We start from the raw sequence: 26,088 nt of genomic DNA on the forward strand, positions 1-26,088 counted from the left end.
AAATTTTCCTTTCAGCTAAATGAGAGAAACAAGTCAGTTAGGATTGTGCTGTTTCCAAATTAATTTCAAGAGCATTTAGAGAGAGTTAAGATTGCATCAAAGAGAACGAACAGAAGTGAAATTTTAAAGGGTATTGGGTATTCATAGGAGTTGCTGGTTGACATTTGAGGGCTGATCATGAAATGTAACTTTTCATCTTTGCAGACCAGTGATGCAAATCTATTTTTGGTGAAAGTTGTATTTTAAAATACTTGCTGGTTAAATGATCGAAACATGGTTTAAGGTTGATGGACCCAATGCACTGCTTGTTGGCTTTTGCATTCTCATCAACTAGTCTCCATTTTCTAGTAAGATAATACAATGGTTCCCCTTTTCTAGTAGGTAAATGGCTAAGGACATCACTGAGACATAATTGACCCAAGTTCAGTCTTCTCCTCAGAGTGAGAAGATTGATGTCCTTGTGCAGAGGGATGTTCTGGCATGAGGACAGAAGTTACTGTTTTTGAGGACCTGTCACTACTCTGCTGGAGCTTTACTTGGTGGAGAAAAGCTATTGGGTGTTCCAGGTCAGAAGCAAAGCTGCAGCTTGGCCTGTAAGGCCAGTCATCCAGAGTGCCTTCTGGATCAGGTGATGCTCCAGGGACTGCAGGTGAAAGGGTGATTGCTGCAGCTTCTGAATCCCCAGGTCCCAAAGTTCCTTCTTGGGGTTAACTGCCATTTGCAGGGGGTGCCCTGTAGGAAAATACTCTGCTATAAATTTCTCCTTGAAGACTTGAGAAATGTTTTGGTGGTGGGTGGAGTGTCTTTGGAGATTTTTTTTTTTTTTTTTTGAGACTCTGTGGAGCCTGGGGGAACTTGGAAGTCCCTGATGTGAGGAGGCCGGAGTATGGTAGGAACTAGGTTGGCTGGCTAGTGTGTGGAAATGTTAAATTGTTTGCAGTGGGGTGTCTGTGTAATTCATCTGCTGCTAAGAGGCTGTGGTATTGCCCTTTTCTCATTTTGCCTCTGCTGGAAAAGGGCAGCTCTCCCTGTGGCTGGGCAGGGTCCCAGAGCAATGCCATCGGTGCTTGCTGCCCTGGGTTACCTCAGCTGACTCAGGGCTTGACGTGCTGCCAGTGCTGCGTTGGTCCTCACGGCGAGGGGTGGAAGGTACTTTGAACTGGTGTGGCTGCACTCTGAGTGGACTATGCACCTCGCCGTGAGAGCAGCACGTCCTGCTCTGAGTCACAGATACCCTCTTGGGTACCACCAAGGGCTGAAATCCATGTCAGTGCTGCCACTGGGGAACTTCAGCCCATCTTGCACCTGCTGGACACCAGTGAGTCCTGCTGGTTTGAAAATAAAGCAAGAATTCATAATCTTAAGAGCTTCTCTGTTGAAGGAAGCCTGTGACTGATGTTTTCAGCCCAGAACTGCTCGCATTCAGTGTCGAGTGTATAGCCTGAAGTTTAAAAAAAACACCTGTTTTCAATGTGAGATTAGTTAATCTAGAAGTCCCTATGGGATGTGAACCTCCTCAAAAATGTGCTTCCTCTGCTTGTTGCCATAACACCACCCTGCTCATCCCACCCTGGTGGACCCTCTCTAACGGTCAAGGAGAAGTAAGTCTTTTGTGGTGACAGTTCATAGCTAGTGAGTGTTTGCTGGAACCTACCTAGGTTTTGAAATATGGTCTGCATAGCAGGTTGTTATCAAGATATCTGTTCCTGAGAATTGAAGGAATGGATGAGATGTCACAGCAGTAGTTTTACCAAGTCCCTCATAACTCGGGTAAGGAGGTAAGGCATTTTTGCATTTATATATGAAGAAAGAAAAGTGCTGTTCTATAACATTCAAATTCTATCCTTTGCAACTAAAACACAGTGAAATGCTGAATTTTCTCATTTGAAGAGTGAGATAACAGAAAACTCTAGCTATAGCAGGCTGAAGAGCAGTACTGCCTCTTGAGATATACTGGTATGTTACAAAGGTGTTTTTGATACTTGGGTAGCAACATGTCTTACAATTAGTTACAATGGGAGGTCTGATGAATACCACTATCCAGAAGAAATATGCATAATTTCTTTCTTCTAATCAAATGCACATGTTCTGCCATAATGCACAAGTTCAAATCTGTTCTTCTGGCCAGCTGCCGGCAGAGTCCAGAGCCACTGGAACTGAAAATACAACAGACAAGTCATTTTATGATATGAGACTGAAGAATTCAGCATTGGCACAGATCCTAGTGTGGTTGCTTTGGCTCAGTGTCAAAGCTGATGTTTATATCTGAGTTTGTCAAGCAAGATTAGTTAGCCTGGTTAATTATACACAGGAATGTATAATTTTTACTTGACAATCAGATGAGTATAAACTTGGGCATATTAACACTTGTTTTTGTTCTTCATCAAATTATTCTCAATGACTTTTGACACTTTCAAAATAACTACTTCTCTGAAAGAGGCACTTGGAGAATCTTTTGGATAAAATCTTCTTTCAGCAGGGACAGGGCATTGGAGAAATGGATCAATATTTTACAGACAGTGATGCACATATCTGTAAGTGGGTTCAGAAGCATGGGAAGCCTCCAGGGAATGGTATTTGAGTTAATACTCAGGTGTTGAAGTTGCAAGCAGCTTGAATTCAGTAGCTGTTATGTATCATCACTCTTAGAAACCTGACTGTAGTGCACTGGCAAACTTATTTCATGGTAGGCAGTGGCAAAAACCTGCTGAGTTCAGTGTGTGTTACACCAGAGCCTTTGGCTGCCAGGTGGCTTTTCTTAGTCTTCCTTTCCCCCTCTTGCCAGAGAAGTCTGTATCCACCCAGCGACCTTTATCACACTGTGCCAGGAGCCTGTCCACATGCTTTACAGCCAAAGTCCCAGAGAAAGGCAGAAGGTGGTTAAAACTGTAAGTGAAGGGAAATGTCAGTGCTCTCAGGCAATGTAAAGATATGAATGATCTGTTTACCCTGAGTTTGTGCATGTGTTTGTGGCATCAGGGCAATTTTTTTTTTGTTTGTAATTTTACAGTAAGCAGTTCTTTGAGAGTATTGCTAGACTCTGGTGTTACACAATGGTGGCAAAGCTGTGAAGTTTTCCACAATCTCTCATATATTGGTCATGCATTTTCTGCAGTAACTTCTTATTCATTGCTGTGCCTGCTCTGCTAGCAGTTCTTGTTACTACCATGTCAGCTTTTAATGCCACGGACTTGCAGATGTTGCCTTACTGGTGTGCTGGCCAACAGCTTGATCACTTGCAAGCTTAAGTATGTGTGTGCCACTCATGTTGCTTTTATGTGAGGACTCATTGCTCACTGACTGCCGGTGTGACTGTAATACAGGTGGCATTAAGGCCTCTACATGGGGAGTGTTTGTCCTTTGTACTCATGGGGATGTGTGTGTGGCATCACAAGGTGCAGTATCCTTGGGAAAGCCACTGAGGAAATGACAAGATTCAGAGTTCAGTGCCCTATCCCGCTGAGCTTGCATTTTGGGAGGGAGGAGAGCTGGCTATGGAATCACAGAATCAATTAGTTTGGAAAAGACCTGAGAGATCATTGAGTCCATGCTGTGACTGAACACCACCATGTCACCTAGACCATGGCACTAAGTGCCACATCCAATCACCTCCAGGGACAGTGGCTCCACCACCTCCCCGGGCAGCCCATTCCAATATCTAATCACCCTTTCTGTGAAGAATTTCTTCCTAATGATCCTTGCTATTAATATTTGTGTGCCTTTTCCCAAGGTAATTGTTAATGAATAATTCAGTCCGTTTCATACAGTTCATTGCCAAGAGCAGTATATGTTAAAATGGACATCTGATTCTCATAACATTGATGCAATACAGGAGGTAGGCAGGAAAAGTGGCCTGTTACTTTGCATTAAAGATTCCAGCTGTGTTAATCCCAATGTCTTTATTTGATTTCACAGTAAACTCTTCTTTCTCTGACTTCCAAATTTATCTGGATGGTGGCTCAGTGTAATACAGACTTATCTTGCATGTTGCTTCCTGAGAAATTTGCTTGATTTATTACATGGAAGGATCATCTTCCATATTGCACAGATTTTTTTTAGACTTTTTTTTTCTTGAGGTGGTGGTGGAACAGTACTGCAAGTCCTTCCCATCTGTGTGTGGAAGGGATGAGAGAGGGAGGAGATAGAACCACAATGATCCAAGCAGGTGTGCATTTTTAATTAGATAAATGTTTGATGTTTCCTGAACAAACTAAATGCACTTAGAAGAGATCAATACTTTTATCAAATATTTCAAGATGACTCTTACTAAGACAAAGTACTTTCTTCTTTTTTGTTTCTTTGAAGTATTCACTTTTTTCTGCTCCTCTTGCAATTGGATTGAGTTTTCCCACTGTGTAGCAGCAGGCCCCATAGCACTCACCCATCTTGCAGTGGATGGCTTGAGAGAATGGGGCAGTTAGGAAGGAAGACTTACTCCTCCTAAGTGTTTCTGGTTTTACCTCTATGATGGAGGGTGTGTGCATACCAGCTTGAGGGAATTTAGAACCCTGGGTTGGATTTGTCATGACTGTAATCCTTCTGTCCAAAAGCTGAAGACTGAAACGACCTTGTTAAAAAACTGCCAACAACAGGTCTCCCTAAGCTTCTGTGAAAATGCTTTGTTGGTAAGGTTTATTAGTAGAGGAGCTCTTGGGAAGAGGTGTTTTGGAAACTGCTTCTGGTACCTGTGTCTATGGCTGATGGCTGCTGTGGTGGGCTCCAGGGTGAATAACTAATGCAGTGGTACAGAACTTGGTGGGGTTTGACAGAAGATTTTGACTGATGCATAACACTTTGTAAGAGTTTGGTTTAGACCTGTTATTGCTTTGAAAAGATGTTACAGAGTTGGTCAGAAAAGCAAGAAGGTCTCTCTGTTCAGTCAGTGAGGTGAAGGAAGATCATGAAGGAGGCTCATGCCAAGTAAATCATCCATCTCCTGCTGTTTAAACTATTCACAGAAGGTCATACCATCAGCACACCACTCATGATCATTCCTGTGAAAGATCTGGAGAGAGCTGTAAGCTCTGTTTCCCCTCCATCACTCACACTTATGCATGTAGTAGCTCTCAGTGACAGAAAGGAGCTTTTTCCCCTACAGCCATTTTTCTCTTGACATTGTGCTTTGATAAGATTAGTAGGTGAATAAACTTAGTGCCAACATGCAAAGCACTTAGTAGAAAGCAGTTGATTAAACAACCTATTTGTTTCTCTGATTTTTCACAAATAAAGTAATCAAAGAGATTTTTGCTGACCATAGTGGTTCCATGGAGGCTTACTAAATGTTCATGTTTAGCCACCCAGATAAAAATAAGTAGTCTAAATGACAGGAGTACAGCATAGCACTCCATCTGCACTGACTGGAAACAAAGCTTTGCAGTTGGAAATGGCAGAGTAACCATGTCTTTTGCTATACATCAGGAAATTGCATCCTACTTTGTAACAAAAAAGATATCTATTTTGAGTCTTGTGTCTATCTAGTTCATGTGAATCCTTTGGTCAAAATAAATAAATTTCTGTACTTTCTTTCTGGACCTGAAAATCCAAACAAGATATGTCTGCATTTTTCCTATCTGTAAGTCATAATATAATTAATCATTGCTTATGTGTTCTTGCACTGTAATTTTTTTATACAAAGTGATAAGACAAATGTTTTTAAAATTTTGGCTCCAGTTCAGCAATTCACTTAACTACTCTTTCTTAAAGGCACTTTCAGATCAATGGGACTTCAAGCACATATTCTGGTGCTTGGCTTAGGCTATGCTAGAATATGTTTAGAAAACTTCAGGAAAAGTTGCATATCTTGTGCCATCCCTGGTGTTTTATAATTTTTTTTCTTACATTTGAAATGCAGGTCATCTTTTATATGGTCTCCTGGGAGGCAGCAAGGAGCCTCACTTGATGAAATAGATAGTAGTTATGATTTTTATCTGACCTTTGCAACTGTCTTATGGCAAACTTGTCTTAATAGCATTAACAGTAGCACTTATTCCCGTAATGCACGCAAAGAGGCAGTGTATGGTGAGGAATGCCATAGGGAATGGGAAAAGCCTGGGGTGTAAGAACAGTGGGCTTTGTGGTGGTGGAGATCAGCATGGAGCTTCCTGACTGCCTTGGAATTCCAGGGACTGAAGAAAGCTTCTTGCATAGCCCCTCACTGGACCATGTGGGTAGAAAAAGCAGAGCAGAACCAGGAGAATTTGAGAGAAAAGATGTTAAAGAAGTAGTGGGAGGAGGGAAGTGTCAATTAGTCCTCAACTTACCTGTGCCTGGGTTGTTAAGTTACCTGTGCCTAGGGTGTTGTACTTGCTGCTGAAGACTGTATATGTAACTGCACCCTCCCCTTCTGATTTCCCACAGGAAATCTGGTAGAAGTGGTTTGAAAAGTGGAAAAAGCTTCACCATAAATGCTATAACATGTCCTGCTGTTAAGACATAAAAGCCATGCCATGTAAGTAGATGTGCACAAACAGGAGAGAGTCCCCCAGAATGTATTGATAACTCTGTTCTTGACAATATTCACCAACGTTTCCACCTAAGTAAGTTAACTCTCTCATCTGCTGTATGGAGCACGTGCATGGTGTCTCTGAAGCAGGCCATCAGGAAGGGTCACTGCCTGGTTAACTGTTTTACACACTTCCTCCTCATGAAGGAGCAGTGAGAGGATTTGTGAATGCTGGTCCTCATTGCCAAATTTGGTGTAATTCAACATTTCATGGTGGTCAAACACTGAAGTCTCAAAGTTGTGCATTTTATTTACTAAGATATCTGAGTGCTTAACTTGATGTTTAACTGGTGACGTAAAGGCTCAGTGCAGTCTCACATTTGCACTGGTAATTTCTTGGCAAGAGTAACAATGTAGTTGACATGGTTTTTTTGTTTGTTTCTTTACACTTGGATGTCTGCAACCGAAACAATTTTTTTTCTTGGCTGGCACTTGGTCAAAAGCATGTTTCACTACTTACCATCTGTAGAAGCTACTGCTGCTAGTTATAAGCTGTATTAGTACAATGTTTTGGCTGCAGTTAGAAAAGGCACTGGTTGTGCCAATGCTTACCATAGCTACAGGCAGACATAGTACCTATTTGACCCCCACACTGAAAAGGGCATATGTAACCTTATAGCTCTGCCTCTTCCTCAAGTATCTGTCCTGCCTTCCCCCTCTGTGCTTTCCACCACAGAGATGCATTTGTAACCCATATCTCTAGCAAAGCCAGCTGCAGGACCCCCACCAGGTGGTTTCTTACCCCTGCTCTTACCACAGCCTGTTATGCCTATGCAGTCACTATGTCTCATCTCCATCCCAAGGAGGAGATGAGCTGCTTCCTCTGGCTGCCCAAGCAGCTGGCATCCTGGGAGAGCAGCCTCTGTCCAACCTCCAGCTTAGCTCAGCCTCGGCTTCTTCCCCTGTGTTGGAAGAGGGAGTACATACTGCTCTTGTCACATTAGCTGCCAGAAGAAAGATTATGGAGAGGAAGAGGAAGAAGGAGGGAAGTGAGCCAGAAAGAACACTCCAGGCTTTCTGCATCCTCAGGAAACATCCTGAAGTCACACCAGAGAGACTGCCTCCCTTGCTCAACAGTTTGCTTCCTGCAAAAACTACCTTAGATGCTATAGATCATTATTGCTGTAAGACTCAGTCCTGAACTGAGCCTTGAGAAATCTCCTAAAGGCTGCTGCTTTAGTGAGTTGTGGTGGTGGGAATGACTGGGTAAGGCTCCAGAGGGGACTGCAGCAAAGCAGAGCAGCAGGTGTGAGCAGGCTGAAACCTGTCAGGCATGGATGTGTCCCTGGGCAGGGCCACTGCCCCAGCAGGGGAGTTGAAGCCTGTGTCAGTGGCCACAACACAGCTGGCCTTTAGGTTGGTCTCTTCTGTCAGGTGGTGGCAGCATAAATCCACGGGAGACACTTGACCAGTGAATAAAGGGAAGTGGGAATTCAGCAGCCCGTGTTCAAATCCAGAATCTAATGTTGTCCATGGCTGGGTTAAGGAACAGACTTCCTTGTTCAGGAGATGAGAGCTTTTGTGGATATCTTTGAGACACGCCGATGTAAGGCTGGCAGTTTGTGGTGTGTGCATGTCTGTCCATGCATGCTTGCTTTGCTCTGAATGTCTGTCTGCACATACCTTAGTGGAGCGAGTATTCTGTGTACATGGTGGAGAGGGAAGGCACTAAAATACTTAAAATTTATATTTGTTTTTTTTTTTTACCAATACATTTTATTGCCTAGCCCTAGAACAGGTGTACAGTTCTATAATTACAAATTTCCCTTGAATCTGAATATCTTGTTTCCTTTCCTGCACAGAAGGATGGTGTGTCACCGAATACACATCTATCCGCTTTAACTGAGAGATTACACTGTTGTGAAGTGCACAAGTAGACAGAGGAGTACAACTTTATGTGCAGGCAAAGCCTTAGAGGTAAAGACTACACACTATTGAACCATAGTAGAAATTATTTCTGATGGTAATTTGTTATAGATAATTTTAATGAGTTTTACACTTAATTATTCATTCAAAATCTTATGCAGGATACTGTTATCTAGGCAAGTCCTCTGTAAAGGTATGGGTGGGCAAAAGATGTGTGGGTAGTCAGTGAGACGGCTTCCTTCCAAAATTAACATAGGAGATAACTGGTCTCATCAATTAGCATTAATTTGGTTTTACTGCTGTGATAACAAGCACTTAAGAACGTTGATCTCTGTTTATGCAGCACAGTGATGTCTTAGCAGCCTCGGGAGCTCAGAAGGCTCTGACAGGGAGGACCCTTGAGGCATATTTGGGGTACCTGCCAAGTGTGGTGGTGCTTCTCTGAGCCCTGCATTCCTCTCTGGCACTGAAGAGTGTTTTTCACTGAGCCAGAGGGGGCAAAGGAAAACATCTCCCCCAGTGTGGTGCTGCCTCTGGTGTGGCGGGATCATGCGGGGTCACAAGAGGCGTCCTGAGTGGTGGCCTCAAGGAAGGACTGTTCTTGGCAGCTGGGGCCTCCTGTCCCCTTGGCACGCGTTCTTCAAGGTGGTGGCTCATCACCTCTGCCTGCCAGGATGTCCGGGGCTGCCCCTGATGAGCTCGCAGGAAGTGTTTGAAGTGCTGCATACCAAATGTGAGCTGATAGAAGTCCTGTGGGCTCTGTTGCTCACTTGCCCTGGGCCCACAAGCTAAAAATACATGGGTAATAATAAGAAAAGGATGTTGGCAGCTCAGGCAGCTCCAACAGCAGCAAAAGTTTGCCTGTATTGTGGCTGTCTTTCCTGACCTTTATTAATGCAACCACAAGAGCATCAAAATATGCAGTTATTTAAATGTTGCAAACAAACAAAAAAAAGTGGTGTAATCCTCTGGGTGACTAGTAGCAGAACTGAAAAGGTCTGACTTGCTGATGAAGAATGAAAGGCTGGGATATTTCAGGAACTGTGAGATTATCTTTCTACCCCACAGATGAGAAATATTCCTCAGAGGATGTCTGTGCTGCTTACCAGGCTTTAATTCCCTGCTGAGAAACTGAACATACAGGGACAGTCCTTACAGATTTCCTTAATGAGCTTGCACTTATGAATTTGCCTTTCTGCGGGGGTGGTGCTTGTCACGATGTCCCCCAGGGCTCATTACAGGGGATGCTTTCTCCATCTGCATCAATTGCTTGGGATGCTTTCTCATTAGTGCAGCTTGGCCAGGTTTGGTTCTTTGAGGAGAGGAGAGGGCTGAAAGAGTTTTCTGGGTGATGAAAGAGTGCTTCAGCAAAAGGCAAAAATAATCCTAAATGTAATTAGACAGCATTTTTTTAAAGTGTGGGAGATAAGCCTCTGTGCCTGTGTTTGCAGCACAGGAGGGAGGGACAGCTCAGTAAGAACGAGAGCCGAGAAGTGCCTTGAGCGGCTGTGTGCTCGCTGCCTGTGTGGGTTTCCCCTCTTCCTCCGCAGCCTCTGTCTGAAGTGCACTCTGGAGTAAAGTTTGCATTTGATCGCCGATCGCCTCACGCTCCGCACGTAGCACTGTCGTTAAGCCATCATCCCGCTGGCCCCGAGCCAGGGCTCCGAGGCGCAGGGGCGGGCGGTCTCTCTAAACTGAACAGCCTTTATTGATACATCGATGCACTGCGCATGTTTACAGCTGCTAATTGGAGACTTAATCTGAATATCCTTGACTGAACTAATTCACTGGCAATAGCCTTTTAAATTTCGTGTCCCGCCATGATGGTATGCCTGCTCTTCACAGCACGCTAATCGCTTCTGGAGCGGTGCTGCTGCTGTGTGCGTGCGAGGATCAACGACCCAGTAACAACACGGACCAACGCGTAGGTTTAGGTCAGAGGAGGATGTAAAATACAAATCTGGCCTGATTCTGCATTTGCAGAAGACGAGAGAAGGACTTGAAGTACTGGAGAAAAGTGCTAATTGACATGCCACAGGCATATGTAGATTAAGCATACAAAAGAAATAATTAATTATTTTAATTACTACAACAGGCAAAGATGCTCACTGCAAGGACAGTTCTGATCCTATGGCAGTTTCAGATTTGTTTCCTTAACTTTGTGTTCTGTTTTCTCTGTGCTGTGCCCAGAGGTTGAATATAGAGAATTTGGGTGGTGGTCTGAAAGCAGTGCTGGTTTCCTTGGCTTTTTAAAAAATGTGAGTGATGTAGACAGTATGCAGTGGTAGATGAATGCTTGGAACTCTTTTGCCCTTGGAAACGTGGAGAACTTCTTCAATGATCAGATCCTTTCAGAGTTTCTGAATTGTCCCTTGACTTTTGGATCCTGTAGGATCCCAGGACGTATCCCGCAATGGGAACAGCTCAGCAGAGCTCATTGCTGTCTCCAAAGGCTGGTCCACAAATGCTCTCTGTTCTCTTGACAGTTGCAGATGGCTGCTGCCTGCATGAGGCACGCCTGTTTCCTGCCTTCCCATTTTGCAGTGGCACTGCTCTGGCAGCCAGCTTGAACTTGAAGGGCATCCAGATTTATTTCTAAGTGTGTGTTCTGTTAAGAAAAAAAAAAAAGTAGTTACAGGCTGAAACAGTCCTTCTTATTAATAGGCTATGAAAACCTAAATTTTGTTGCCAATTATTAGGAAAGCTTCTTAAGCCTCATCAAAGATTCATTTAACAGGGAGCTCATTTTTAAAGCAGCATCAGTCTGTCATCTGGCTTCCTTATGGATACCTTCCGTAAGATTTGAAAGCTTATTGGAGGCTCCTTGATCTACAACTAGATAACATGCCAGTCATCAACAGCTGTGTGGCATGGAGGTAATCTGTGAACAGAGCTTTCATGGGTAGCTCTTTTTTTCTACCCTTATTTCTTAGAAGAAATGTAACAAGCAGGAACAGTTTTCCATCTTACAGTAATCAGAATATTATCAGGTAATAAAAGACTTTTTGTTGGTCAGCAAAAATAAACCAGTGTCTTAGTATCTTCTTCCTGCAGATGAGAGAATAGTCTTTCCCACAATTCCCACCCTCAGGTTGTTCCTCAAAAAATTCTTTAAAAAGTGCTTTTTTGTATCTGCAAGCAACAAGCAAGCTGTGGTGCATGCAAAAGACTAAATAAAATAAGAAAGGAGAGATGAGGTTTCAGCTCCTGGAAGATCTGAATCTGATTATCAACCTTGCATGTAAGCAAGGAGAAGCAAGTACCAGACCACCGGGTGGAAGTGCTATCCATGGAAACAGGACTTTTTTATACAGTTACAAGTAATAGTTTGATTGAAGACTGATAACCAAGTTATGGTGAGCAAATGAGGGACCAGTTTCTCATGCAATACTGCCACTGAAGCCCATTTCATGTGTTGCTTGACTGAAGCAAGCAGAATTTTACTCCCTCTTGGAACTGGTGATTCCCTTTCCAACAGGCACTATGCTAATGTCTCTGATTTGTTGGTGTTTCAACATATCTTTTTCCCTCTGTTCCTTCCCATCTCTACAGAGTATTAGGTTGGACCAATGTTCCCAGTTCATGCTTCAGTATAGCAGTTGAATATTTTAACTTTCATAAATTAAACAAACTAATATTGAATAATGTTTGTGAATATTTTATACTTAACCATTATAAGCTGTGAGGCAGAAAACTCTTGGGTGCAATTGGGTGCAATAAGAAATTACTTAAGAAACCCCCCGTGGTGTTTGTGTGTCAGTCAAGCCTCAACTGAGAATGTCTTGCCTTTGATCATGAAATGTCAGACTACTCATGTTCTTTTAATGTAGAGCATGCTGGGTGCTTTTCCCTTTCTGGATGTAAAGACTGTGCACATCTATGAACTCGAATCAGGTTGAGTGCAATATACATTCAAAACTAAGACAATCAAGTGAATCCTGGTAGTCCTAATACCCTAGAGGACTAGTCAAAAGTGATTTTTGTTTGCCCTCAAGTTCAGAACTGAGAACCACATCTTGGGCTGAAATTTGGGACCTTCTGACCTGGTTTCACCACTGCTTCCTATTAAGCACTGTTCATTTCTACTTACAAACATCTTCTATCTGAGATATTTTCTGAAATGTTCTGTTCCAAGTATCAGGCTGCTCTAGCATTGCTTATTTTGTAAATCATGTCTCACAGCATGATCCTGGCCATCAGCTAAGAGGACTTGTTTTTCCGCTTGCTAGAAGCACTGGGAGGCAGGGAGAATCCTCTCAATGGAACAGTTGTTTTTTATCTGCCTTCAAACTTTGCTAGTGTCTTGCAGTTTGACTTGCAGATTTCTCTAGCTGACTTGAGTGTAATACTTAGACTGAATGATAGATAACTTATTTTGCAAGCTTCTGTGCAATGTGGAATTTACTGACGATTCCTGGGTCCTTACTGAAGCTGGTAATTGCTGCTTGTTTAACTTGTGGTTGATTTGCATCCTCTTGGGAAAACTAACATCCCTGAAAATAACAGGGCAGAAGCTTTAGTCTTGATGATTTACTTTTCATTTTCCAAGTTTTGTAGGGTTTAATTTTTGACTGTTGACTAGACTACCAGAGCATTGGTCTTCATATGGTGGTGTGTAAGTGTGACTCCAAAAGCATGCATCTGGATATCAGTTTTTAACTATTCAGCTGTTGTGTAAGACAAACTCTTCTTTTTTAACTTAGAAAAGGGGAGTGTTGCAAAAATTTTCTGAGTGCTTACACTGGGGAGTTAAGCCAACCAACAGCCATTGTAATAGATTGTATTGAAAAAGAAAAGGTTAGGTGCGTTCCTGCTCATTACTGCCTGCTATAGTAAGTTTGATTAGTTTAGGTTTGGAGATTGTTAATGAAGAGAGGAGTTGCTCCCAAAAATGGAGTGTGCTCTTCTGGACACAATAGCCAAAAGTGTAGGAAACGTTTTTTACTAACACTCCATGTGCACACCTGGTAAACAGTTTGATTATTGTTATCGAGCCTCTGGCTTTTTTAGCTGGACCGTGCACTAAACTGGCAGATACCAGTGTTCACAAATTACCTAAATTAAGTCTGGGTCACGCATCTCATCTCCTGTTTCTTATTTGTTTTAAATGAATCCAAATGTACTGCTAACAGCTGGAATCCCTGCTGAGGCCAGCTTGATCTGCTCTGGAGCTGCTCCAGCCATTGCTCTGATAAAGCTTGATATAATTTCAACAGTCTCTAGGAGGACCAGAATTATTTCCCTTCATTGTTTAAGGTTTCATTCAAATATTTGCTGTGCCAGGAAAAAGGATCTTTCACTTCTGCTTTTCTTCTTTTGCTGCTGCTACTAGAAAACTTTTTTCTCTTTGCTTTTCTGAAAGTTAAGCTATAGTGTGGCCCATGCTTTAGGATTTTGTGGGAATTGTTCCACTTAATCTCCAGGGATGGAGTGTTGCAGTTGCAAAAGGTACACACTGTAAATAAATAAATTTTACATCAATGTTGGAGACAAAGCACACATTCTAAGAGAACATATTATGTGGGGGAGGCCAGGGGAAACTCTGGCCTTCTGCCTAGATTTCCATAGTAAATAAAGCACTTAAATCCCTTTCAGGATCTGCCCTTCAGTCTGCTGTTCAGTAGCTTTTTGTTTGTGACATTAAAAATAGTAGTAATATTGGATTGATTTTTAGACAGTTCAGTAATCTTGGAATAATGTCTACTCTCCAAAGAGAGACTTAAGACCACCATAATTTTGTGTTATACATTGACTTAAAAATGTGGCGCTGTTGGTCAGCGAGGCTGTATTCCCGTCCTGCATCATCCCCCTGGCGTGGTGAGCAGGGCTGTGCTGAGCTGGGCCTCACTGGCGCTGTCGGTGCCCGTGCCCTTGGCAGCAGCTGTGCCGCACCCAGCTCCAGCACAGCCCTCCTCCCTGCCCCATGGTTGGAATCGCTGTCCCCTCTCTCTTAGCTCTCAGGATGTGTTGCGTTTGCAGGGCAAGGTTTTGGTAGCTGAGAGAATATCAGGGTTTTTTTGTGAGAAGTTGCCAGAAGCTTCTCCCATGTCTGAAAGAGCCAATGCCAGCTGGCTACAAGATGGACCCACTGCTGGCCAAGTAGAGAACTTGGGAGTGAAGTTGAGCTTGGGAGGAAGGGAGGGATAGGGGGAAGGTGTCTTAAGGTTTGGTTTTATTTCTCACTATCTTACTCTGATTTGATTGGCAATAAATTAAATTAGTTTCCCCAGGTCTAGTCTGTTCTGCCTGCGACAGTAACTGGTGGGTGATCTCTCCCTATTCTTATCAACCCATGATCCTTTCATTGTGCTTTCTTTCCCTGCTCAGTTGAGGAGGGGAGTGATGGAGTGGCTTCAGGGGCACCAGGGTCATGTTTCCCAGTGTTTGAAGATCCCGTTTTACAGAAGATGACTACTGTAATTGTTAGACCTGATGCAGCTCACTGCACGTGGGATGGGTGAAGGTGCACCTGAATGAGGTGCTGTGCTAGTAACTGGGATGGGCGAATGCACAAACTTGGTTATCCTCACCACTGAGGGCCCAGCTTCCTCAGACCATTATTACATTGCAGATACAGCTGACTTGTGGTTTCCACCAGACTTATGCCCTTAGCATGTTTCGAGCACCGTGCTGTAGATTGGCCCTTATTGCCATTTTCAGGCTGATAGTGAAATGTAGTGCAGCTCTGGAGCCATTTTTAACAGCAGAATGGCAACATAGCATATAGGATCTACAGTAAGGCATCTACCTAACTGCTAGGTGTGATGGAAGAGGGCTTATTACTTGGAATTAAAAGTTCTTGCTTTTGTTTAGCATAATGTCCTGACCATGCAGGCCACTAGTCTCTAGGCGTCTTTGGCCCTGAGGTGTGGAGAGCGGTGACTTACTGCTGCCTGCAGGTACTGTTCTGGTGCTTGTGGGGAGGAAAGTTAATTCATATGTTGCTGACTCCTATGGATAGGTTTTGTTCTTGGTAGCAGAGGGTTCAAGGGATCCACTGTGCTGGCTGGCAGTAGCTTCTGTGCTGGTGTTTGTTGGCACAGTAAAATTTCCTTGTTGATTAAACTGCACCTGGTCGTGTCCCATGAGAACAGCATGCATTTCGCATGTGCTTGGAAGAAGAAAACAAGAATTCTGGGGTTCCTAAATAAAGATTTCTTAGTAAAGCCTATACTGTCAATCTCCACCTTATAAATTGTGCATATCAGATCATTGGAGCAGGTCATGCAAATGGTGCACAATTAAATCCTCATTCTGTGGCACAGGCATGTAAAATATTGTTATATGTGAAGTTAGGGTTTTATGGTCTGAAAAGATGGAAAAGTGGATGGGTAAAAAACTGGTTGGACTTGGAGGGTCATGGTCCATCAGACCTCTTATACCTGGAGGCTGCTACCAAATGGGGCACCACAGGGATCTGTCATGGAACCTGTTATGTTAAACACCTTTATTTATCAGCAACCTGAAACACATGGCAGAGTGTGCTCTTCAACTGTGCAGAAGACACCAAAGTGAGAGGGACCAGTTGATGCCCTTGAGGGCAAGGCTGCCACTAAAAGGAAACCAGATAGACAGGGGAAACAGGCCAACAGAACCTTATGAAATTAAACATGGGTAAATCTGACTCCTGCACCTGGGAAGGAAGGGCCCCTTGCAGAAGTACAGGTTGGGGGCTGCCAGCAGATCTTCTCCCTAGGGGAACCTGGGAACCCTCAGCTCATCCTGGTGGACAGTGAGCTGAACTTGAGCCTATGGTGTGCCTCCTGCACAAGTTATTTATGGGAGCACAGCACACAGATTGAGGACTGATAGTTGCTCTCTCCTCATCTCTGCAGAAACCACATCTGAACACTATCTGCAATTTTCCAGCTGAATTTAGGCCATCGTTTCCCATCACTCTTGCTGCTAATGCTGGCAAGCAATCTGGAGATGTCAGGGGAGTGAGAACAAGACTTCTATTGCAACAGCTTTAGGGGTGATCGGTATCACTGCCAAGTAGCCCCAGTAGTGAAGAGCGACTGAAACAAAGATCTAGTACCCTACCAGCAGTCTCACCTGCTCTTGCCTGCATTCTGCTTAGGCTGCTAATTAAATTGACTAAGTTTAATATGTTTTTGCTGTAAAAACCATTTAAGACCTGTTGATTGCCATGTGATTTGGAGTAATTCATGTTAGGCTTATCTCATCATTCAAGGTGAAATTTAAACCATGAATTAAGTGATTGTATCAGCAAGTCTGAGGATGATCAAAGAGAGAAATGCTCTGAAAGCTATTTGGTTAGTTCTGTGGCTCAGTCCATGAAAGCAAACATGCACTGCCCTGTGCAAACACAGCACAAAGGAGTTGCAGCTTTTTGCAGACTTTGCTCTATGGAGTTTTACCAACACTTCCTGGGGACCACTCACTTTGAGTTGCACACAGGAGTGAATATGACAGTGACCGGAAGATATGAATAGAGGATGATGGTGGTAGTAAAGCATGACATCCTGGGATTGCTTTCTACTTTCATTATGACTGGAAAATCCATTTTGCAATGACTGCTTATCTGTAGAGACCCAAGCAAATTTCAGCTGAAACTGCCTCAAAGTCACGTTGCTTGTAACAAGTTTGTACCATGCACACTAGTGCTCTAGTTTCATTTTTTTTTCCTTTTATTTTAGTGTATTTATTGTGAATCATGAAGTGTATTTATTTTCCAGTTTTGAATTTCACAGTGGCTGAGCTGTCCTGTGAAAGACATTTGTGCAAAGATACCTTCAGGTGATGTCTGTTCTAGATTTTGGATTGTTCATCTGAAAAATAGTGAGCCAAACTGGTGTTGGGAGGATGCTTAGCTAATTAAAACTGAAGGTAGACATCTTGTAGAATTAATTATTTTACAATCTGTATATTTCAGGCTATGGTTGCTTGCTATCCTGGAAATGGAACTGGGTATGTTCGTCATGTGGACAATCCAAATGGTGATGGGCGCTGCATCACCTGTATTTATTACCTGAATAAGAACTGGGACTCCAAGGTGAGTAAACCATGGGGTTGAGGCAGAACAGGAAGGAAAAACTACTTCGGAAACAGAGCTTTGGAGCTGTCCGTTGTTTCTGTGAACTCTGGTGAACTTCTGAACTGCTGGTCTATTCTTCATCTCTTCTTTTTTTTCTTTCTGTCTGTTTTTGGTAATGCTTTGGATGTAAGAATGTGAACTGTTTCCTTATCGTCCTCTCCCATTCTACACACATACTGTTTTGTTGCAAAGAATAAAGCTATAAGCACTGAGCTGTATGCTCTTAACACTTTGTTTAGAGGAAACAGCAGAAAAAGAAAATCAATTCACTACAGAACAAGTGGATTGTGGGAGCAGAGTAAAAATGACACCCCAAATTTGTGACTTTATCATTCTTGATACTTCAGATTCACCTGTAGAAGATATTCTAGGCAGTTCCCTTTTCTTATTTATGAAGCAGTGGGGCTTAGGAAGAGGAGAAAACATGGTTTAATTCCACCAGTGGGTCTCTTGACTGGATGGAGCTCTTGTTTCTGCTTATATTACTTATAAGGCAGTTAAGTCAGCCTTGAATGTGCCATACCTTTAAATTAGAAACAAAAGAAGAGTTTGTAAAATTGCAGGATGTCTCTTTGCAAGTCTGTTGTTGTAATACACCACAAACTGTTCATGGGGGTTATCACTTGAAAATCGTCCAATGTTGTTTGCTTCTCTAACCTCCTTTTAGGCCAATATGTTCTTTAAGAACAGGTAAATACTATGAACCCCAATAAGTGAGTTCAGATACAGAGGCAATGCCATTGAAAAATGCAGTGTTGCAGAAAAGCATATCTTGTTACAGGGAGTATGACAGTGAAACATCTCAATGTAATAAAATGAATGAGGAGATGTGGGAGGAAATGCAAATATCCGGTTTATTTTGTGCATTGCACCCTTATCCAAATAGTGAGGAGGCACCCAAGTGAGCACTAAGAAAAGCTAACTGAAATGCAGGAAACTGATGGAGTTTATTACGTAGATGTGATGGTGATTTTATGCAAACGTATGCTGGAGGACATGCAATATAAGACTATAATCATACTGGGCTTTGAAAGCAACCATGTGGCTTTAAACCTGGCTTAATAGTTTCTCACTGAGGTCTGCATGTGACATGGAGGTACCACGTCAGGTCGGTGCTGTACTGCACTCTGTGATGCAGCATTAGTCTCCAAAGAGCCCTCTAACAGCAGCAGGACGAGGCAGGATTCATCTTAATCTTTTGAAGTTTCTAGAGTGTGTGCAGATCACCAGACCTTTTTCCTGAAAATCATAGCACATGGAAAGACAGAAATTATATGGTAGAGAAACCAGGCTGTGTTATGAGTAGGGAAAATGGTGGCTGGAATCTATAACGCATCTGAGAAGTTTTACAAATCTAACAATAAAACAAAACAGACTTCAACAGAGGTGTAGAAGTTAACTCCTAAATGATCAGACATGGCTTCTGAAATACTGGAAGCAATATCTAACAATTGTTGGGGAGAGAGCCTGATCTCAGACTGGTCACGTAGAGCAGCTCTGTGGTATTCACTGATTCTAGAAATGTGACTGGAAGCTTAGAATTTTCCCAGTGTTTGCTGCAGTGCTGGTGTTACCTTTATCTTAGTTCATTTGCTTTAGACAGAAGCTTAAGCTGAAACATTACAAACTGGCAAAATTGAAGTGGCCAAGAGACACAGTAAGGTTTTCCAGTGTTTTCATGTAGCTGATGTGTTTATCATTAGATGTTTATTCCCCATTTGTTAGGGGTGGAGGAGAGAGAAATAAGTTATTTCTCATGTGAATGTGTGGCTGTTTATATGTGCAAAAACTCAGTCTTTCCTTTTCTTTCAGCTGCATGGTGGAATTCTTCGAATATTCCCAGAAGGAAAGTCCTATGTAGCAGATGTTGAGCCGATTTTTGACCGATTACTTTTTTTTTGGTCAGATCGAAGGAATCCACATGAAGTCCAGCCTTCTTATGCAACCAGGTAAGTAGCATATTTAATATTGGTTTTGGCTAGAAAAAATCTAGAACATCTCTCCTACCAACATTTTTATCCAAAAATATGGCCATCATGTTTAAATACATAAAAAATAGACAGATGGTGAGTGAATTTCCTGGTTTTGAGTCATTGGGAATTCTCTCATTAAGTAAGGAGAAGCAAGCTTGAATGATACTTTTCCTTATGTGCTAGAAAAAAAGGCCCTTAACTATTGAAAGGAGAAATCTTCCAAGCTGGGCATAGCTATTTAGCTGGGAGGTGCTGGGTTATTTTGCCCTTGTAGCACTATAGGGATTGTGGGGGTACCATCTGTCAGCAGGCTGTGAAAAGCTGATGTGATGCAGGGCAGCCCCCAAGCTGCCTACAGGCGTCCCAGAACAGAAAGACACACAAAGGTCTGGAAGCTACTTTTGCCCTCTGTTACCAGGGGCTGTGCTCTCTTTTGTGCCTCCGGCAGAAATTCTCACCTATATTTCTATCTGACTTGTTAAAATACACACTAAAATGCTGTCTGTGTGTGCCTATAAAGATGTGTCATTTTCATTGTACATTTTAGTCTACTAATCCAGTTTTGTTTTTGCTTTCTCCATGAGCATAAAACTCCAGTGCTCTATTTTAATATCAAAAGTGGAAAGACATGCAAAGTTTTTTTTTTTATAGATATGCCATGACCGTGTGGTATTTTGATGCTGAAGAAAGAGCAGAAGCCAAAAAGAAGTTCAGGAACTTAACCGGTATGACTTTTTTATAAATGTTCACCAGAAAGAATTTATTGCATTTTGATGTTTCCAAAGTCACAGACAGTCCAGGAGTGGTTCTGGAGCTACAATCATATGTAACACATTTTTAGGAAGCTTTTTCTCCTATTATTGCTAGTCAGTTATTTTATGCGAAGTGGAGAAGTTGTGACAGAAGATTCAGGCCTAGCCCTAGAATCCCTGATGAACAAAATGGGGAGAATGGGAGAGACAGTTTCTTATTTGAGTCCCAAATGACTGAGATTTTTTTCCTACCTCGGGTGGCTGCTCCAATCACAGGGTGTCAGCTCTCCTTTTGTTATTTGGTAGGTATGTTTTGCCTCCTCCAAACCCTGTTTAGCACCCTGTTTGGACTTTCACAGACAGTTTAATAATTGTGTTCTCTAGATGTTCTGAATGAATAGTATCTGTCTTCTGTATTAGTGAAGGGCAGAAGCCCACAAAGAGGTGACCCAGCTTTCTAGTGGCAGCCACATTGCCTGCTGCTGTGGAAATGGCATGTGAGTCATGGACTGAGTTGTCCAGATGTGTTCCAACACCCTACCTGGGACCATGATCCAAGGGTTGCTGTTCAGAGCAGTTTAAGATCTGGTCTTCAGGGGCTGCCTCCTCAAAATACAGCGTGGAGAGCACTTGTCTTTTTTAAAAATGTGTGCAGCTGGGCAAAGTTGTAATTAGTAGAAGAATTTTCAGAACAGACTGTTGTCATCTCTGTAGCTTGTATGCAAAGCAAATACTGGTTTCACCCTTAAAGAGGATCATGAAAAAGGGGCCAAGAGGTGGTGGGGGAAAAGTATCACTGATCTGGGGTCTCATTTTATTGGACTACTTAAATATTGCATGAGTCATCTTCAATTTGAACATGAAAAATGTGTGACTGTCCTTGTTAACATGCTGTGGTATCAGAAAGCAGTTCAGTCCACATAGTGGATTAATGCCATGATTCTGAAATGGAAAGTGTTGTCCATTGAAAACCAACTTTTTAGTTTCTGAGTTTTCAGATAAATACAGTCAGAACCCCCTGGTTTAACCACTTGTTTTTTTTTTTTTCTTTTTGATGTAGATGCGAGGAAGAGAGAAGCGCCTCTTAATGAAGACTAATCATCTGTTCATGAACTCTTTGTGAGGAAATAAGATCCCAAAGATGACTTCCATTTCCAGCAAATAAGGGCAAAACATTTTTATGCACAGGAATGCACTGGTTGTGTCTAGCACATGCATCTTATGCTGATGGTACTTAAGGCAGCCTCCTGTCATGCTGCATCTGATAGAAGAAAGACTTGTTTGCTCTTTGCCTTTTGCTGGAAAAAAGAACCAGGGTTAAAAAAAAAAAAAAAAAGAGTATGTGATACTCAAGCCTAGTGGTAGTGGCTCAGCCAACTGGCTTTTGATCACTCTTGTAAGTAAGATAATAGTCATTGGAACTAGTGGTAAAAAACTGAGTCTTATTTGCACTTTATGGGGAGAAAAAGTTCTAGTTTAATGGGAAGAAGCCTTGAGAGTTTAAAATCCGTTGGCAGACTGCTGACAGGCACAGAGAGATATTTGACATGGGAAATTAAATTGGATATTTGTAGAGTATTTTACGGTCTGTCCCAAATGGACCTGTTGATGTACTGTTCATCTTTTTGCTACGCAGAACATTAGTTCAGCTTTTCAGAAACATGACTTCCCAGATGTTTCTCTACACAGTTATCACATTTTCTGGATTTTGTTTGCTCTTCTAGAGGCACATTCTAGCTCTGCAGCTGTACTGCCCTTTCTGTCCCAGGACCGAGGGGAAAGTAGTTATATATCTGTTCACAACTTCATAAAACGATTTTTTTTTTCTGTTTTGAGCAGGATGGGTTGTATGTTTTCTATTTTCACAGTTTGGTAAAGCAGCTGTTTTCTCCCAAAAGTCTGGTAAACCTGGAAGGCTTATGGGTACACAATGCATGGGCCCTTAAGGCCAGTGATATGTGGAGAAGTGTTTGCTTTGTGACTTCTCCATCAGCTGTGTTCTGTGAGATATTGATATGAATCTGAAAGGGAAAGATATGTCTGGCAGTCTGACAAATATATGATAAATAATGGGTAACTTAGACTTGATTTTTATGCTGCATATTCTTAGTGAACACACTTGTTTAATTTTGCATGCATATGTAATTTGAATTAAACTGCAATTCCGATTCAATTGATCTGTGATGCCAGGTAACTACTACTGCTGTGCCCAAGCTGTTAGTTCAGAGTTATTCAATGGCAAAGCACACATTTTTTTTCTCCATTTTTTTTTAACTTATTAGACTCAATGAGTAACTGGTGACCTATTCCTAATTTGTCTAAACTTCTACAACCAGCACTTACTATGCAGTTCAGAATAGCTCTTAATGAAGCTGGGATCTGGCAGTGGATGTATTTATCACTCACACTAATTGTTCTCAACTTAATACACTCACTTGCATTCATTTTTATCTCATGGTGTCAGTGTGTATGTCAGACCCTATTAAATGTTGCAAATAGATGCCCCCTTCAGTGTCTCATATTTTCCTGTGCCACCTGCCTATGGTGGTGAAGGTGGTGTGTCTGAACCACTGGCCCCTGCTCCGCTTCCCCCTGCTCTGCTGTGATGGGGCTACACTTGAGCTAGGGAATGGAAAAGTAGTGTGCAATGGCAACTACTGAACGTCAGTGACAGCAAGGTAATAGCTGCATAGGACAGAAAAGAAGTAACTTTCATGACATAAAAAATAATAATAATATAAAATGGAGTATTTTTTAAAGCAGTTTTGTGTCTTAAAGAAAAGCTGAGCATTCTTCAGCCTGCCCATGAATGCTGAATGTAACCCCTTATTCTCTTTGGATTCTCCCAGAGATCCAGCTATGGTCTTATAGGTCTGACCACTGTGCACCCTAAGAGAGGAATATGAGGGAACATGTGCGACTAATATTCTTACAATTCAAGACTAGAAAAAGACAAAGAATATGATAAATGTCCTTTAATGTTAGGAAAAACATTATTCTACTGTGGTTGCTTCTAAGTAACACCAGAGACTTGAAGGAAAACTTAGTGGTAACTTGAAATTCTCATTCTGAAATGTTCATGTGTGAAGCGAAAGAGTTTGGGCTCTTCCTTGAGAGTGAGAGGTAACCCTTTGAAATGTAAGAGGTGTTGGAAAAGATGGCATTACTATTTAGAGAAGATGATGGAATACAACTTGTTGTATTACAATGCAAAGTTGATAATGGCACATAAATTTGAAACTCCACATGATTTTAAAAGGAGGAAAATCAGATAGAGCAGAGCAAATATTGCTTTGCCTCTTGAAACTGTAACCTTAAAAATAAACTAGAAAGCATTGTTAGTACACATCTTACTGGAGCCTGGAACAGTGGAAAACTTATGTGGTGGAAGGGGAAAAGCTTTGTGTAATGGCTGAAAAAGGAAGGTACTTCAGTTATCACTGTTGCTACCACCAGGTTTCTGCAGTGGTCAGCAACACTTGTGGTGAATGGAGCATGGAACAGTATAGCTGCATTTATTGTAAATAAATACATATTTTCTTTTTTGTGAAAATTTTCCTCATTTATATTGCATATATAGAAGATAGAACAATTATTCTGTGGCAGGGAGCGTTGTCTTTATTAACACTTGTAATCAAGTGCAAAAAAAGTTGGGGGCTTGAGAGCTTGAAACCAATTCCTCAGTCCTCTGTTTCAATCTCTACTCTGTTTCCAGTGGGATGGTCTCCTTGAAGAAGCTGTAGTTTAATTGGGAGTAGCGTGTTAGGGGGGTGTTGGTCATGTGACACATACATATGGGGAGAGTATTTCGAAGAGGCTTTTTCCTTGTGTTTTGCCTTCATAGCAAAGTGTTTGAATCAAATGGCTAAACAGCACTTGCCAGCCAGTTGTGAAAAGGAATGCTTTCTCTAAGGTATTTAACTTTGAATCCTCCAAAAATTCTGGTTGTGGTTTTTTTTTTTTTTAAATCTTTAGGTAATGTGCCTTCATTATTCATATCTGTGAAGATGTTTCATGCTGCACATGCATGTCATGTCATGCAAGTTTTTGATGACTCTAAAAAACATCGTTGCCTTTTCAATTGCATGGGAAAATGTGCAGAGCCACTAAGCTGCAATTTTCAACAGGAGGTTTTTGTTGTGCAGGGAGGAAAAAAGGCTAGGAGACAATGCTGAAAATCAAGAGACTGTTTTTTTCTTAAACCTGTGAGCACTGGCCTTTTGAGCAAAGTAGCCTCTAATAAATCTTTTTCTCTAGATTACTTCTGGTTCTATGAAGAATGACTTTTACAAAATAGTGTCTAAAAAGTTCCACTCTTTTTTCCCCTTCTATTTTTAAACAGTTTTAGTCCTGTGTGTTTTTTTAACTGTTGGAATATATTATATGTATTTCTTGTTGCAAAATAGCTGGCTCTACCACCACTTGCATCTAGAAGAAAATGTGTCTATTTGCAGGCAAATGACTAGTTCTACTTTGACTGTGATGTACTCTCAGCAGATATCTGAGAGTGAGTTATGACTGCATCTTCTCTTGTCAGGTTGTATGCTGGTCAACAATGCTGGCACTTTGCATTGGATTCATATAGAAACCCCTAGTAGTATTTTACCATACATTACATTTTGTGTTCCTGTTACTATTAAAAAAAATGTCACAGGAGTCAATAAACACTGGGTCATGTTAAACACTGTCCTGCGCAAATCTCTTCAGTCTTGTGTCTTACTGTGGCCAGGGACGCAAGGGGTGGGTACAGTGCCATGCAGCTGCTTGTAGGGTGACACTGAAGTCTGTATCCACAACTGTCTTCTGCTGTTGGAGAGACCTTTTTTGTTGCCCTTGGCTTGGCACATTCCCTTGGTCACTTCCTGCTATTTTGAAGTTATTTACCTTGCTAGTGACCCTCTTCTTGAAATGCCCATTTGTTTTCAGGCTCCTGTTGAACCAGATAACATTCTCACGATTCAATTGTTGTCTGATAAGTTTTATTTTTAACAGTGTTCACATCCTTCCCCAGCTACTTTTCCAGTCTGAATCCCACAGTTTTCTCCCATGGCTGTGGGAGACTTCTTCTCGCTCCCACTAACAGTGCAGTTGAATGAAAGCCAGGGCATTTTCACTCATTTGATAGAACTGTGAACTTTCTGATTCCTTTACAATCTTATGAAGAGTCAGATTTTCCCTTTTCCTATGTAAGACATGGTTTCTATCATGGAGGGCTTGGATTTGACTTGTGGCGGTTTTTTTCTTAGAGAGGGAAGAGATGTCTAAATAATTTACTATTGATTAAAGCATTTCTTTCAGACTGAGGAGTTCTTAGAGCATAGAGAGAAGACCTATGGAAAGCAGAGGGGTTTCTCTTCTGAGCATGCTCCTCAAAGAGTAAAAGTTTCTAGGGACAGCTTGAGAAGAAGCTGGCTGTTGGCCATCCAGCTGCCAAGGACTTTGAACTCTGACTAAACTTTCTCTAAGCAAATATGTTTGCAGTAATTGTTATCTTACAGCTATTTAGGGGTTTCTTTCCTCCCCCACCTACCCAAAGGGATATGGCTAAATATATTTGCACTGACAATTCTCATGACTCTTGAGAATGCATCTGATATTGGAGGTTGCACTGAAAATTGCAAAGGAGCATGACAGTGGAAGAGAGGTTAGTAAAACTTGATTCCCCTTTCCCACATAATGTTGTCTCCATGGAGTACTTCTGCTTCAGAGAGTTGGTTAAAACTCATAATCTTCCACAAGGCATAGATAGAGTTTTTTATCTGTCTTGTAGAAAGCAGAGATAATTTAATCTGCATGTGTGCTTATTTTAAACAAAGCTGGAGATGCTAAATAAACCACACTGGGTCAATGGCAGTCAACAGCAGTTCTTACATGGCAGCAAACAGAGTCAATGCCAGCATGCTGGGCACCCACAGTCCTGCTAGGAGGGAGTTTGTG

The 26,088-nt window shown here is 41.9% G+C and overlaps 1 protein-coding gene across 1 annotated transcript in view; it reads left to right on the top strand.

Annotated features, from left to right (window-relative positions):
* EGLN3 (egl-9 family hypoxia inducible factor 3) overlaps positions 1-24,833 on the top strand; it is a 28,184-nt gene extending 3,351 nt beyond the window's left edge. Inside the window, exons 2-5 of the mRNA XM_068192952.1 lie at positions 17,265-17,384; positions 19,239-19,375; positions 20,051-20,124; positions 21,212-24,833. Coding sequence (XP_068049053.1) covers positions 17,265-17,384; positions 19,239-19,375; positions 20,051-20,124; positions 21,212-21,249 — 369 coding nt within the window. The 3' untranslated portion in view covers positions 21,250-24,833. The remainder of the gene's footprint in view (positions 1-17,264; positions 17,385-19,238; positions 19,376-20,050; positions 20,125-21,211) is intronic.
* Positions 24,834-26,088: the final 1,255 nt, after the last annotated feature.

This window comes from Anomalospiza imberbis, chromosome 6, assembly GCF_031753505.1.
Source record: "Anomalospiza imberbis isolate Cuckoo-Finch-1a 21T00152 chromosome 6, ASM3175350v1, whole genome shotgun sequence".
Classification (NCBI taxonomy): Eukaryota; Metazoa; Chordata; class Aves; order Passeriformes; family Viduidae; genus Anomalospiza; species Anomalospiza imberbis.